General features: G+C 41.4%; 1 protein-coding gene across 1 annotated transcript; it reads right to left on the reverse strand.

The window, feature by feature from the left end:
* Positions 1–1,787: 1,787 nt before the first annotated feature.
* On the reverse strand, positions 1,788–13,624 carry LOC5501034 (protein GDAP2 homolog). The gene is made up of 12 exons (XM_001622344.3): positions 13,346–13,624; positions 12,279–12,421; positions 11,839–11,890; positions 9,771–9,872; positions 9,264–9,352; positions 7,106–7,270; positions 5,836–6,076; positions 5,175–5,251; positions 4,489–4,565; positions 3,913–4,052; positions 3,530–3,728; positions 1,788–2,475 (listed from the first exon to the last, which is right to left on the reverse strand). Exons 1-12 carry the CDS (start codon positions 13,510–13,512, stop codon positions 2,419–2,421), a joined length of 1,509 nt encoding a protein of 502 aa, XP_001622394.2. The 5' UTR covers positions 13,513–13,624; the 3' UTR covers positions 1,788–2,418.
* Positions 13,625–15,005: the final 1,381 nt, after the last annotated feature.

The following is a 15,005-nucleotide window of genomic DNA, read 5'->3' on the forward strand; positions in this document are numbered from 1 at the left end:
CGTTTCTATACATTAGCATATCGTTTTTGCCAGTGAATGTGCTCCATACTTGCCATCACTGCCCAAATTCCCTTTCTTCCTTTCACATTGCACTACTACTAGAATTTTTTTATTTTTATTGGATAAACAGTTTTATCGACCTTCTTTACTGTTTTTTTTTTTGGCGAATACTCTTTGAATTGACACTTTGTCTTGGGTGGATCGTACAAAACACTGACCCTCGATGAGGAGGTCCATGGACCTTCTAGACCCCCATATTGAAGCACCGTCCTCGGGCCACCTCGGGCACCGTCCTCGGGCCAACACTCTTCCTCCTATTTATCAATGATATTGCTGATTCTCTAGATTCACAGATGCGGTTATTCGCGGAAGATGCCATTGTCTATCGCCAGGTTGACTCGGTCGATGATCATCAAGTCCTTCAACATGACCTCGACAATCTCTCTGATTGGTCTGATACCTGGCAGATGGCCTTTAACGTCTCCAAATGCCATCTGTTATCCGTCACTAACAAACGCAACCCAAGCCTGCATGAATATGAGATTAACTCTCAAATACTATCTTCTGTTGACTCCCATGATTATCTGGGCGTGCGCTGTTCTCGCGACCTACGATGGGGGAGCCACTGCTCTAAGATCGCAAGCAGTGCTAGCAGTACACTAGGTATAATCAGGAGAACCCTTAAACCATGCTCAAGAGAGGTTAAAGAACGTGCCTATATGACATTAGTCAGGCCTAAACTTGAATATGCCGCCGCTGTGTGGAATCCGTACACCACCAAGGATGTTTCCCTCCTCGAGCAGGTACAAAAAAGCGCCGCGCGATTTGTAACTTCCAACTACAATTATAAAGCCAGCACTACAGAAATGGTTGAGTCTCTAGGTTGGGACACTCTGGAAACAAGACGCCTCATGCTGCAACTATCAATGTTTTTTAAGATCAAAAACAACATAGTCAAAATCCCATTCCCGACAAGCATCCAAGAGAACACAAGAACATCCAGAAGGACAGATATAAGCTATAGACAGTTGCAAGCAAACGTAAATGCGTTTGGCATGTCCTTCATACCAAGAACAATAAGAACTTGGAACTTGGTATCTGGCGACATTGCGGCCCTGCCATCCTTACAGCTCTTTCAGGCCGCCGCCTTGCCTGCGTTAAGATCCAAGCAGGCCCCTGGCTATATGCGCCGCCTCTAGCCAGGGTACACCATCCCCCCTTTGCGTTAGCGAAAGCTATAAAAGGTTATAAACTTTAAGACTTTAAGATCATGGTTTCAAGGGTATGTACACCTGGTATTTTTGTGTTAAAACATAAAATAGGGCTCGGTGTGGCATTACAAAAAGATGCAGTTTGTTAAAAAAAGGGAAGCTATATTTTCATTTCACATCACTTACATGTGCAGTGCTAAATTATCTTTGAAATAATTGCATGAAAGGTCAAATAGTACGTTACTGTTGTTTTTTGCAAATATCATCTCAGATTCCTAAGTATTAAGATGTATTCATATCAGCTATTTGAAAAGTAGATTGCTCACAAAACCCTGTGCAGTTAATTAGTTCAAATTGAAACTATTTTTTTTACTAGAAAACCCATTTGGTCCATTTGCAATAAGGACCAAATATAAACTAAAACCGCTATAATATAAAGACGCACAAACGATGGGTAGAAGGACAAAGGATGGGTTTGGAAAAAGAAGGTAAGACGTCAATTTTATAAACTTCGTTGGAGCTATGAAAAACTCTTGTGTTGATATATTTCTAGCACTCAAACAGTTAAAGCCATGATGGGATGTTGATTTTTATTATACTAGTCCGACTATTAATTCAGCTAGTTCGTTCATACATTATCCCATAAAAAGTGCATCAAGCAGTTTTCTATAAACGGCTTCACTCACACATGACATATATACATACATACATATATAGGTATTTTAATATGGCTTAAATTGATTGCATGCTGGCTCTGCTTTTAGGCAGTGCCTAAATCTATATATGTCACATGTGTTCACTCTAACTCAGTCAGGAACATTAAGTAATCATGTGATAAATATTAAATTGAATGCTCGCTTATCAGAGCTGTTTATCACTATCCTTACTTACATTTGTCAAATTCGATAAAAGCACAGTCAGAGTGAACGCAGTATATAACATTGAAGTATCATAGTACGAAGGAAAAATCTGCAATACAGAATGGAGAAATGGTCCGTAACATTTGACATCCTCCCTCTACGAAATTTAAAAGGAATCTGACTCCCAATTATCCTTTCTCTAAGATAATCCTTGAATAGGAATTACTAACATTGTTCAGGGCATATTGAAAAGGTTTTGTGTTTATCAATGAAAGGCCCATGCGGCTGGCCTGGCGCTGCATGTCTTTGTATTGATTTGTAAGATTTCTTGGTAGGACATCAATTCATTATAAACCCCCAGTTCTGTAGGTTGAAGCTGGGGTGTGGTAGTTCGTCCCGTTTTCCTGCAAAATAAATAAAAAAAATTGTTAGAATTGGTCAAACTAAATCAGAACTTGAAAAAAGAAGCGGAGATGGTGTGGGCTGACATTTCAACCATTGAGGCTACGATTACCATGGCACACGTGAGCAAAATAAGCAACAAGCGTTATAAAAAAGCTCTGTCAGATAAACACATGTCTGTTAGTTATGTTCATCTCATAAGTTTCTAGTTGATCTGGATATTATATATTTCAAGCCTTCATATCTCATTACCTTTATACCTCATTACCTTCATACCACATCACCTTCATACCTCATTACCTTCATACCGCATTACCTTCATACCGCATTACCTTTATACCACATTACCTTTATACCTCATTCCCTTCATATCGGATTACCTTCATACAACATTACCTTCATACCGCATTACCTTCATACCGCATTACCCTCATACCACATTACCCTCATACCACATTACCTTTATACCGCATTACCTTCTTGCTTCATTACCTTCATGCCACATTACCTTCATACCGCATTACCTTCATACCACATTACCCTCATACCGCATTACCCTCATACCGCATTACCTTTATACCTCATTACCTTCATACCACATTACCTTTATACCTCATTCCCTTCATACCGCATTACTTTCATACTTCATTACCTTCATACCACACTACCTTCATACCACATTACCTTCATACCGCATTACCTTCATACCACGTTACCCTCATACCGCATTAACCTCATACCTCATTCCCTTCATACCGCATTACCTTTATACCGCATTACCTTCATACCACATTACCTTTATACCACATTACCTTCATACCGCATTACCTTTATACCACATTACCTTCATACAGCATTCCCGTAAGTATGATGGTATGTCTAGTTAATTCGGTTTAATCCAGTTATACCACATTACCTTCATATCACAGGACTTATGACGACATGTCTAGTCGTTCCAGGTTAATCCAATCATTTACCACATTACCTTCATATATTTTCCAGGGCGTATGTTGGTAAGTCCAGTTGGTCTGGGTTAACCCAGTCATACCACATTACCTTCATATCATATTCAAGGACGTATGCTGGTATGTCTAGTTGGTCCGGGTTAATCCAGTCATAAAGGTATTGAACGCCTGACAGGAAATGGACCTTTTCTTTGACGGAAGATGCGGTAAAGGTTGTGAAAAACCACGTGACTATTCGTGCCCAGACCGTAGGGTGTACAATGTAGAACGCCTTGAGGTTTCGCCGGTATCTGCGGGTAAAACAAGTAAGTTAAAGCGACGTGCACTTATAGGGGTTAAAATACAAGGAGTTTACTAAACATCCATCATATTTTGGCCTTGAGTGTACTCACTCGTTGTCAACTATATGGTAAAAATCCTTGAGTGTACTCACTTTTTGTCGACTATTTGATAAAGTTCCTCGAGTGTACTCACTTGTTGTCGACTATATGATACAGCTCCTTGAGGAAGGACATGGGTGGCTGGTTCTCTTCGGTGCTGTGTGTATGGAAGTAGACAACGACATAATCCCTGTTGACTATTCTATCCAGAACACTGATAAAATATGCTACGGCCTGTGGATGGATAATAGAAAGGATAGATAGAGCTATGTTCACAATGAAAAAAGTTGCTGGGGCCTGTGGACAGAAAGTAGAAAAGAATGATAAAGCCAACAAAATTTGCTACAGCCTGTGGACGAATAATGGAAAGGAAAGATAAAGCCAGTTCCTCATTTTAAATTTAAGTAACAGCAAAAAAATGTATGGCCTACATCAATGTTTTATATTCCAATATATTGAACAAATGGTCTTAAAAGGGGAGCTATGCAATGACGTATTTATTCAATCGTTCATGTTTCATTCTCGCTACGGATCTGTGTAACTGGCGGTTTTGCTAGTGTATCGGAATGATTTCGCCCGTGGAAAAGGGTCAACGAGGGGGGAATAATGGCACAGTTTTAATTGAATTCATAGATTGATTTACTTGGAAAACATTGACAAAAACACTAACCTTTCCAAGGTCTGTATTCTGTGCTGTAAAATGTCTTGCTACAAATACAACAACTGGCCTACCTAAAAAATCCACACCTGGGCAGAGCAGAGGTGTGAGTGAAGTGTATATATACCATTAAAAGTGATACCATGATTATTTTTTTATAAGAAACATTTATAGTTAATATGAATTACTATTATTATAAGACTTATCGGGGCATTGGAAAGGAGGGGACGGAATTCGGCATGGAGTCAGTGAGAATCAACATTTTTGGAAACGGAAGGAGAAAGTGGGGAGGAAAACACCGAGCAGCATGTTCTAAAATTAAAAGAGACGTGTGCACTGCTGGAGAAGGATGCATAGCTGGCCCACGGAAAATCCATGACACAGTCCTTTTCAGGAGTAGAGAGGCCCAAGGTGAGCGAGAGGAATCTAATATGCACGTGTTTCTAAAAACGTCAGTGCAGACAGCGAAAAGCGATGGGCAAATTGTAGTTTCACATCCAAAGGGCACCATGCGTCTCATTGTATTTTAACCGAATGCACGAGAACATGCAAGCCCTGGCAGGCATCGTGGATTTTATTTATAAGCACTCCTCGGTCTTGAAACGGCTATTTGCCAATCGCCGTTTGAACTGACGTTGTTTTTAAACTAGGTGTGTATGGTATATATGTAAGAAACATATTAAGATAAGGTGACAGACCTGATTGGTATAAAATTTTCTGTCTAGAAAAGTCTGCGAAATTTTCTGTGCGAGCTCTGCGAAGCCATCTTTGATACCTGTTAAAAATAATTGGTTCAACACTAATACTGTATTCCATGAGTTCAACACTAATACTTTATTCCATGAGTTCCAGATAGAGATATAGTATTTGTGCAACACTTGGGCTTCGAGAGGGCACTAAAGATTATCGGTGCTAAAAGGAGGGGAGGGGGGAAGGTGGAGCAAACAATTCATATCCCTTAAAATACAAAGGCTCGCCCCAACCCCTTCCCAAACGGTTAAACACAGGAATCCCGGAAAAGGCAGAACACTAGGGACTAGGCTGGACTAGAGCCTTACAGCCGTGGGTTTCTTACTATCATCGGACAGAATGGAGCGCCGGATTTGAATAAGTGCCTCAGAACCGTTATTTACAAAGTAACCGGGAAAAACGCGAGATCGGAACCCACACCCTCTGTTGCTTTACCACACTCATGTCATCATCTGAGCGATGCGCCCGTTGATGCCCCTAACTTGTACTTATAGACGGTTTTTACTATACTCACCCCTTCGTTGCTCTACCACACTCATCTCATCATCTGAGCGATGCGCCCGTTGATGACACTAACTTGTACTTATACACGGTTTTTACTATACTCACACCCTCTGTTGCTCTACGACCTTCATCCCGTCGTCTGAGCGATGCGCCCGTTGCTTGGTCATCTGGTCATGGTCGCCTGCCATGACGGCGAACGCGTGCTTCCCAACATGCAGTTCGGTCATATCTAGATGCCCCTCGGCCTCTTCTGCCTCTTCGACATCCTCGCCGTGTTGCAGTGACGGTGGCTTGGGCACGATTCTGATCTGTCGCTCAGGGATGATAGGCTCGCCCTCTTCATTTCCTTAAAAATGGGTTGTATTTCCATAACGCAAGTATCATATATAACGCAAGCATCTTATATAGTATGTATACACTTTTTTTTAATAAAAACGCCCAGCCTGGAATTTCATGAAATTTTAAGAACATGCTAAGAACATGCCGAGGCTGAGATAGCAGATGATGCGTTCTAAAATGCAGAATCAAATTGTGCTCATAGTAACAACCTTATTATTGCTATTGATCATTAGTGTAATTCTCTTCCTAATAATTCATTGGGTATTATATTCTTTATATACAATAAAATTTAAGAACATCGTTAAGAACATATCCCCTAAAATGTCCAAAAAAAACCGGACCATTATGGCCATTATTAAACGGAAAATTAGAAGTTATTATATATGTTTAAAAAAGGAGTGTATAGGCATAGTGTGCTTCAAAGCATCTAACAAAAGGTCATTAGAGATGTTCCAGGCGGTTAGGACACATGAATGTTGGTTTGTAAGCACTCGTCACTCCATATGGTCCCGATGGCCCCGCGACCCCGGAGGTTCTGTTATTCCGGTGAATGAAGTGTGTTTTGGGAGATGGCTTTACGTCCTTATTTGAGAAGATGAGGGATTCAAAGTCGCCGATGTGAGTTTATACTGTATTCACAGATATAGCTGTCAACTCAGCCGCATTGGGCGGGTGTCACAAGATTTTGGACCTCGTCACAAGCCTAATTGGCTCTCTTGGGTAAATTTTACCCGATTTCACAAGATTTCCAAGTTGGGTTGACAGCTACATAAGCACAGATGAACTTGTTCTCGGAGATGTTTGATGTGAGAGATGGGGCTGATAGTCGGTTCCCCCAACCAAACACTAGATCGAAATCTGGATCTAATCATAAGGCTGGCGAAAACGGCGATGGACATGCAATTAAATATGAGAGAGAACATCCTTTTAAAAAATTAAAACGGTGGATATTTGTACAGCTTCTGGTAAAGGTATCAAAGTAACTCGACAATATAGTAACAAAATTCCTGTAACAAGTAAGACTTCCTGGACATACCGATGTCATCTGGCATCAGCGTTAATGCATGTGCTTCCTCGAACTTGTCCCGAGGGAAGTAGATCGGCATAACCTTTGCATATACTACTGCCTCTGCACCTTCCACTACGAACGCCACAGTATCAACCGCAGACCCGTACTTTTCCAGGAATCTACGTACAGTCCCTGGAAAAAAAATTGAATTTTGAATTTGATTATTTCAAAGTCTTAATGATTACAATAGCTGTGGGGTGGTGCAGACCTTCTCTCTGGACAACCCCAATCTGCCACAGCCCCAATCCGCCACAGCCCCAATCCGCCACAGCCCCAATCCGCCACAGCCCCAATCCGCCACAGCCCCAATCGGCCACAGCCCCAATCGGCCACAGCCCCAATCCGCCACAGCCCCAATCCGCCACAACCCCAATCCGCCACAACCCCAATCCGCCACAACCCCAATCCGCCACAACCCCAATCCGCCACAACCCCAATCCGCCACAACCCCAATCCGCCACAACCCCAATCCGCCACAACCCCAATCCGCCACAACCCCAATCCGCCACAACCCCAATCCGCCACAACCCCAATCCGCCACAACCCCAATCCGCCACAACTCCAATTTGCCACAACCCCAATATGCCACAACCCCAATCTACCACAACCCCAATCTGCCACAGCCCCAATCTGCCACAACCCCAATCTGCCACAACCCCAATCTGCCACAACCCCAATCTGCCACAACCCCAATATGCCACAACCCCAATCTGCCACAACCCCAATTTGCCACAACCCCAATCTACCACAACCCCAATTTGCCACAACCCCAATATGCCACAACCCCAATCCGCCACAACCCCAATCTGCCACAACCCCAATCTGCCACAACCCCAATCCGCCACAACCCCAATCTGCCACAACCCCAATCCGCCACAACCCCAATCTGCCACAACCCCAATCTGCCACAACCCCAACCTGCCACAACCCCAATCTGCCACAACCCCAATCTGCCACAACCCCAATCTGCCACAACCCCAATCTGCCACAACCCCAATCCGCCACAACCCCAATCCGCCACAACCCCAATTTGCCACAACCCCAATATGCCACAACCCCAATCTACCACAACCCCAATCTGCCACAGCCCCAATCTGCCACAACCCCAATCCGCCACAACCCCAATCTGCCACAACCCCAATCTGCCACAGCCCCAATCCGCCACAACCCCAATCTGTCACAACCCCAATCTGCCACAACCCCAATCTGTCACAACCCCAATCTGTCACAACCCCAATCTGTCACAACCCCAATCCGCCACAACCCCAATCCGCCACAACCCCAATCTGCCACAACCCCAATCCGCCAAAACCCCAATCCGCCAAAACCCCAATCTGCCACAACCCCAATCTGCCACAACCCCAATATGCCACAACCCCAATCCGCCACAACCCCAATCTGCCACAACCCCAATTTGCCACAACCCCAATATGCCACAACCCCAATCTACCACAACCCCAACCTGCCACAACCCCAATATGCCACAACCCCAATCTGCCACAACCCCAATCTGCCACAACCCCAATCTGCCACAACCCCAATCCGCCACAACCCCAATATGCCACAACCCCAATCTACCACAACCCCAATTTGCCACAACCCCAATATGCCACAACCCCAATCCGCCACAACCCCAATCTGCCACAGCCCCAATCTGCCACAGCCCCAATCTGCCACAACCCCAATCCGCCACAACCCCAATATGCCACAACCCCAATATGCCACAACCCCAATCCGCCACAACCCCAATCCGCCACAACCCCAATCCGCCACAACCCCAATATGCCACAACCCCAATCTACCACAACCCCAATTTGCCACAGCCCCAATCTACCACAACCCCAATATGCCACAACCCCAATATGCCACAACCCCAATATGTCACAACCCCAATCTGCCACAACCCCAATTTGCCACAAACCCAATATGCCACAACCCCAATTTGCCACAACCCCAATATGCCACAACCCCAATTTGCCACAACCCCAATCTGCCACAACCCCAATCTGCCACAACCCCAATCTGCCACAACCCCAATCTGCCACAACCCCAAAAAGCCTTTATTATATATATAGTACAGCCACCATTCTGTGGACTTACTGTACATATACGTGTATGGACTTACTCAGCGCAATGTGAGCCCCATCCTCCGGAGGGTAGCCTCGTTTTGTAGTGTTGACAACACACACACCAATGGTAGATATTTTATTTTCCCTGCAGTCAAAGCAATGAAGAATTAGTAAATCTATATAGATGTACATCATTACAGAAGGCATTTATTGTATATCTCGATCGAAGGCTCGTTATGTTTGTGATTCTTAATAGAAAATAAGCTTCTGAGCTGGTGTGCTTGGTAGGTACAGTTTCATTAGTGAGTCATGGCCGCATCGGTTTGTGTGCCATGGAGTAGTTAGAATCAGGTAACAGCTCAATTTTTGCAACATACTAACTTGATAGAACAGAGGTTCCTAGAAAACAGGTTAACACTAACATGGGGATGAATGTCCTTTTTATTCAATCAAATGTCAAGATGTCCATATCTATCCCTGGGTTAGTGCTAACCTGCCTTCTAGTAACCTGGCCCCTGGAGCCTGTAAATCTAAATAAACAGATCGTCCACAGTGCAGCTTACCTGACGAGCCGCATGGTATTTCTGTAGCATGAGAAGAGAGCACTCTCTGCTGCCGTCTTGTATTTAGTGTTATAACGAGGACCAACAGTATGGATAACATATCTGGAATAAAAATTAATGCTAATGTATTAGCACAACTTGACAAAATAAAAAGTAAATGTTTATTAGTGTCTCTAAGCACTTCCAATACAACTGAATTATCCCTGTTAGTATACACCTGGCTATTTCAATTAAGCTCGACTAGAAGAAAATGGAAAACGATGAATGCCAAACACCACTAGTTAGGGAAAACAAGTCTTGTATCTGTTAATGACATTCAGTGAGGCTAAATTAAGTTTGTAGCCAGGCCTTTGTAATGAATGAACGAATTTTTAATACAAGAAAACATTATTATTTGCCAAACTTTGTTCCATTTTCCATTCTCTTATTGTCAAACTTTATTGAAATAGGTGTATAGCAGGCCAGTACCCAGGGGGGTGCAGGTGGTGGGAACGCACCCCCCACAACCGCCTAAGGTCCACTTTTGGTTCTAAATAGACACTATAGCTAGATCGCTCTGGTGTGTAGCCAAACCCGACAATAAACGTCCAGTGGAGGTATCCAAAGGCTTAAAAAAACCTTTATTGTTTTTTCAGGGGTGGTCAAAATTTTATCAGAGAACTCCCTCCTTCCCCCCCCCCCCCCCTCGAAAAAATTAGGTCCACTTTCTCGGATTTTGCACCTCCCAAAGAAAAATCCTGGGTACAGGCCTGTATAGATAGAAACTACTCCACACAGCTTACAATCACGAGTGCTACTGTGGTGTAAACACTGTCACTGAAGATGGTACATAAATGATGGCCCAGTGGTTCTTGTACATCCCCCAATACAGGTAAATGAGGTGTGTCGAGAGACAAAACCCTTGGACTTAGTGTTCTTATCAAGGAGAAAAAAGATTAACTTTCTGCAGAGATAGCAAGGATTTAACACCCCCGAAGAAACTGATTTGCTTTTAGATGCTAATCCAATTCATCCGACATGTCAATCACGCCCGTACGAATAGCCAATCAGGAAAGAGATGATGCAATAACAGCCACATGGTCCCACAAATGTCCCACAAAAAGTCGGCAATCGACGCCAAAAAAGATTGGTTTGAGATATTTTTTGCGAATTTGGACAAGCAAATAAGCATTATTAGGTCAGCGTAGAAAGTGCTAGTCCTGTTTTCTTTGACCGGCCACTTTTAGTGTCGAGTTAGGACTCAAATTGCAGAAAAACACGTACAATTTCTACGAAGAAAATAATAAAAAGCAAACAAACCACATACAAGAACAGTGTAAGTCCTACCATTGAACTTGTGTTTGATATTATCCTAGGTCACTTTAATTTCATATAAGAATGAGACTGTCGTTTGTATTTTTGCTATAAATCTTGACGTTTGCCAATAAAACTTGTAGTTAAAAGTCAGGCGTAAACAGTGAATTTGGCATTCTCTTCTACTTTTCCCCGCACTTAAATCACTGCAAGTTGACAAAAATAGCTTAGAAAGCACATAAACACATAGTACCTACCGAAAAGAACACAGCTTTATCTTATCGTATCCAAGTTTTCGTATTTCAAGCTGGATTCGTGACGTTTCTATTCAACAACTAAACTTGTGGTTATCTATTTCTATGCTTTTCTACAAGATTTTCACCAAGCTTCGACAACAAGACAAGTTTCCATCATGTGTTAGGTTACTGTGTTTTATTTCCCACGGCACAGGAAAACCCCTATAAACGTCTATATTTTAGATAAACCCGAGCAGGATTCACAGACCTCATCCGACCTGTTGTATAATTTGTGGGACTTTTGTGGGACATTTGGGTTGCACTTCGCTGGCTTCTATTTGCTACTTTCTGATTGGAGATTCGTGTGCGCGTCAGATCTATGAATACCAGTTCATTTGTCTTGTGTTTTTTTATTTGTCATTGAGGGTTTCACTTAAAAGAATGGCATACTGTAACATTTCAATAGTAATCATAGGCTAACCTGTTCCATTAAATTCCTGCCAATAAAAGTAAATTTATTGAAGAATAAAGCTACTCACCTTGCAGGGAGATTGTATCCTTCAGATATTTTAGCCTCTCCAGTGCGACAGCCTTTTAAAAAAGTTTTTTTTTTCAATTCATTTTTTTTTGTATACTACTGCACATGCACAATTTTAACTTTCAACTTATCAGTGCAACAAAGTGGCTAATATATACAGCTAAGTGCTTCGGTGATTTTTACCAATGCTTACATGTGGGCTTGTTGGTGCGTAGTTGCAAAGACAGTTAAAGACAATCTTTTGTCAAACGACTGTACAGTATATATGTACTGTACCTAGAAGCTGTTGTTTTCACTCTTTGTACCGCCCACTCTCATATATATACACGCACCCAGTAGCTGTTGTCTGCACTAGTTGTACCCCCCTTTACATCTATGCATTGCACCTAGTAGCTATCTCCACTCTTTGTACTCCCCCACCCTCTCATCAATGAACCTCACCCAGTAGCTGTTGTCTGCATTCCTGCATTAGTTCAGGCCCGGCAGCTCTATGCACCCTCTCGCTCAGGGCTCCCCTGTCACTCAGGGACTCATTGGTTGTGTTCACAATGGCATCAGCGGCCAGCTTGGTAATATCCCCATTCCTGCATGCAACAAAAACTCTCAGTATATTAAGGCTTAAATTCAAGCCATTTAAAGCATAATATTTACATAGGTTATTTTTACGGCATAATTTATTGGTAAAAATATATGGTTCTGAGTAGACTGTATGGTCCGCAAATAAACCAATTATGGCATGTGTACCATGATAGCTGTATTTACAAACTGTCTAAAGCCGCATTGTGTTTACTTCCGGGGAGCCGACGAAACCTCAACTAACAAGAGACAAAGAATCTATTAAATCTTTGCTATTTTACACACTGCTTTTACAATTTTGAAATATTTTTCGAGTTTTCCATTAAAAATCATCGGAGATTGTTATGTATTTGATTGGAACTGGTGACAACGTGGCTTAAACATTACTTTATTGTAAACATTCTCTTAAGCTATGAGCACAGCACATGGTTCACATCTCTGATACAGTATCAGCAGATAATTAAACATTTTAATTCCAGTTAATACAAGAGTTGATTTCTTATCTAACCTATCTAACTATCCCCCAAACGCTCCTAGCAGCCCTAAATGTTGACATTTATCTGCATGCATATAAAAGTTTATTATATACTTAAGCTTATTCAATGGAGTATAAACACCAAAACAAATGCCTTTAAATTGACAAACACCATTTTGGTTATAAGACGTGATACCATATGAAATTGTAAGACTGTTCTCTCTTTTTGCAAACTGACACACGCAACCCAGTGTATTTTAAATGTAACGACATAAAATCTTATTTCCGCTGTGCATTAACTTACTTTCGATTGGGTCACGTGCATTTATAACAACACAGTGCAAAGAGCAATCAAGAGACTCAAAAAGTAAAAAATCTGACACAATGTTAATTGCCATTACAAACTGTCATTGGTTGAGATCCTGACCGACAGTAACAGATCATAGTCAATCCTTACCAAAGAACAACTTTTGCGTTGATTTCTTCGTCTACAGGAAATGGCGATAGGAAACTTGAGCTCTGGCTTTCATTGGAGCCGGGTTCGTAGTTAGGAACTGGTGTCGTAGACCATTTTGGAAGCGAATTGATGTCCACAAGGTTCGCAGTAGCTCCTAGGGGGTCCATATGGAAGAGTACAAGTAATTAGCGATAAATGTCGATGTGGTTTATGATGGAATTCATAAGTCTATTTCTGGTAAGAGAGTTCGCAGATTTTGCAAAATCGGTGAGCCCGTGAGTGTTTTGTGATGGCATGCGGTATATCGTTAGAGCCCGGGCTTTCTCTTCTCTCAAATAAATATATTAAAAATTAAAAACAAAGCAGCATTAAAAGAATCTACATCTACATCTACATCTACATTGTTAATCCACAAAGGGGTTACCATCACTGTGGATATAAATTAATTGTATAAATAAATACATTAATTAATTAATTAACTAAAATAAATAAAAAACAAAATTAAAAAATTAAAAAATAAAAATAAATAAATAAATAAATAAATAAAAAATAAAAAACATAAAATAAAATAATAATAGAAATAATAATAATAATAATAATAATAATAATAATAATAATAATAATAATAATAATAATAATAATAATAATAATAATAATAATAATAAATAAATAATAATACAAATAATAATAAGGCAGAATAAAAATAATAATAAGGCAGAATAAAAAAAGGTGAAATAAAGTAAAAAGATAAAAATCGTTTAAACAGCATTATTGGTATTAATATAATTTTATTAATTTAATTTTATTTTATTCGTTCTCTAAAAATATCTGCACTAGTGGAATCCAGGGTAAGGCGGGACAGCTTGTTCCATTCTTTTATTGTCCTACAGAAAAACGAGTTCTTATAAGCTTCTGTTCTTGGACATAACTCAATAAATTTATCTGGATGAGAGCTGCGTAATTGGCGGGTGCGTCTATCAATATTGTCTGGTATCTTAAGTGCTGATTTTTTTTAACAGCCTTGTAAAATAATGTAAGCCTGGCATCCTGGCGCCTTTTAGAGAGAGGGGGCCACTCCAAATCGTTTAGGATGTTTGTGACTGTGCCAGGAGTCCTATCCCAGCAATTTTTAACAAAACGACCCGCCCTCCTTTGAACCTTCTCAATCTGTTTGACGTGTTTCTTCAACCATGGATCCCAGGCAGAGCTGGCATACTCTAAGTGTGGAAGAACGAGCGATTTATAAGCAGCTTCCTTAATGTTCGCTGGGCAGTTGCTTAGGTTGCGCCTAAGAAAACCTAAGGTCTGGTTGGCTTTGGACACTTTGTTGTTTATATGCCAGCTCCAGTCAAGTGTGTTCGAGAGCTCGACGCCTAGGTATGGATGGTGTTCGACTGGTTTAAGGATGTGGTTCATTAATGTGTAGTTAAATACTATAGGTTCCCTATTTCTCGTGACTCTCATGACAAAACATTTTGTTGGGTTAAAGGACATGAGCCATTTCTCTGCCCATTTCTCGATGGAGGTAAGATCAGACTGGAGCTGATGTGCATCAGAAGTTGCCTCGATGACACTGTATAAAAGAGTATCATCAGCAAACAATCTTATGGTAGAAGATTTACAATCATTGCCGATGTCATTTATGTAGAGTAAAAACATC

The sequence above is a fragment of the Nematostella vectensis genome, chromosome 14, assembly GCF_932526225.1.
Source record: "Nematostella vectensis chromosome 14, jaNemVect1.1, whole genome shotgun sequence".
NCBI lineage: Eukaryota > Metazoa > Cnidaria > Anthozoa > Actiniaria > Edwardsiidae > Nematostella > Nematostella vectensis.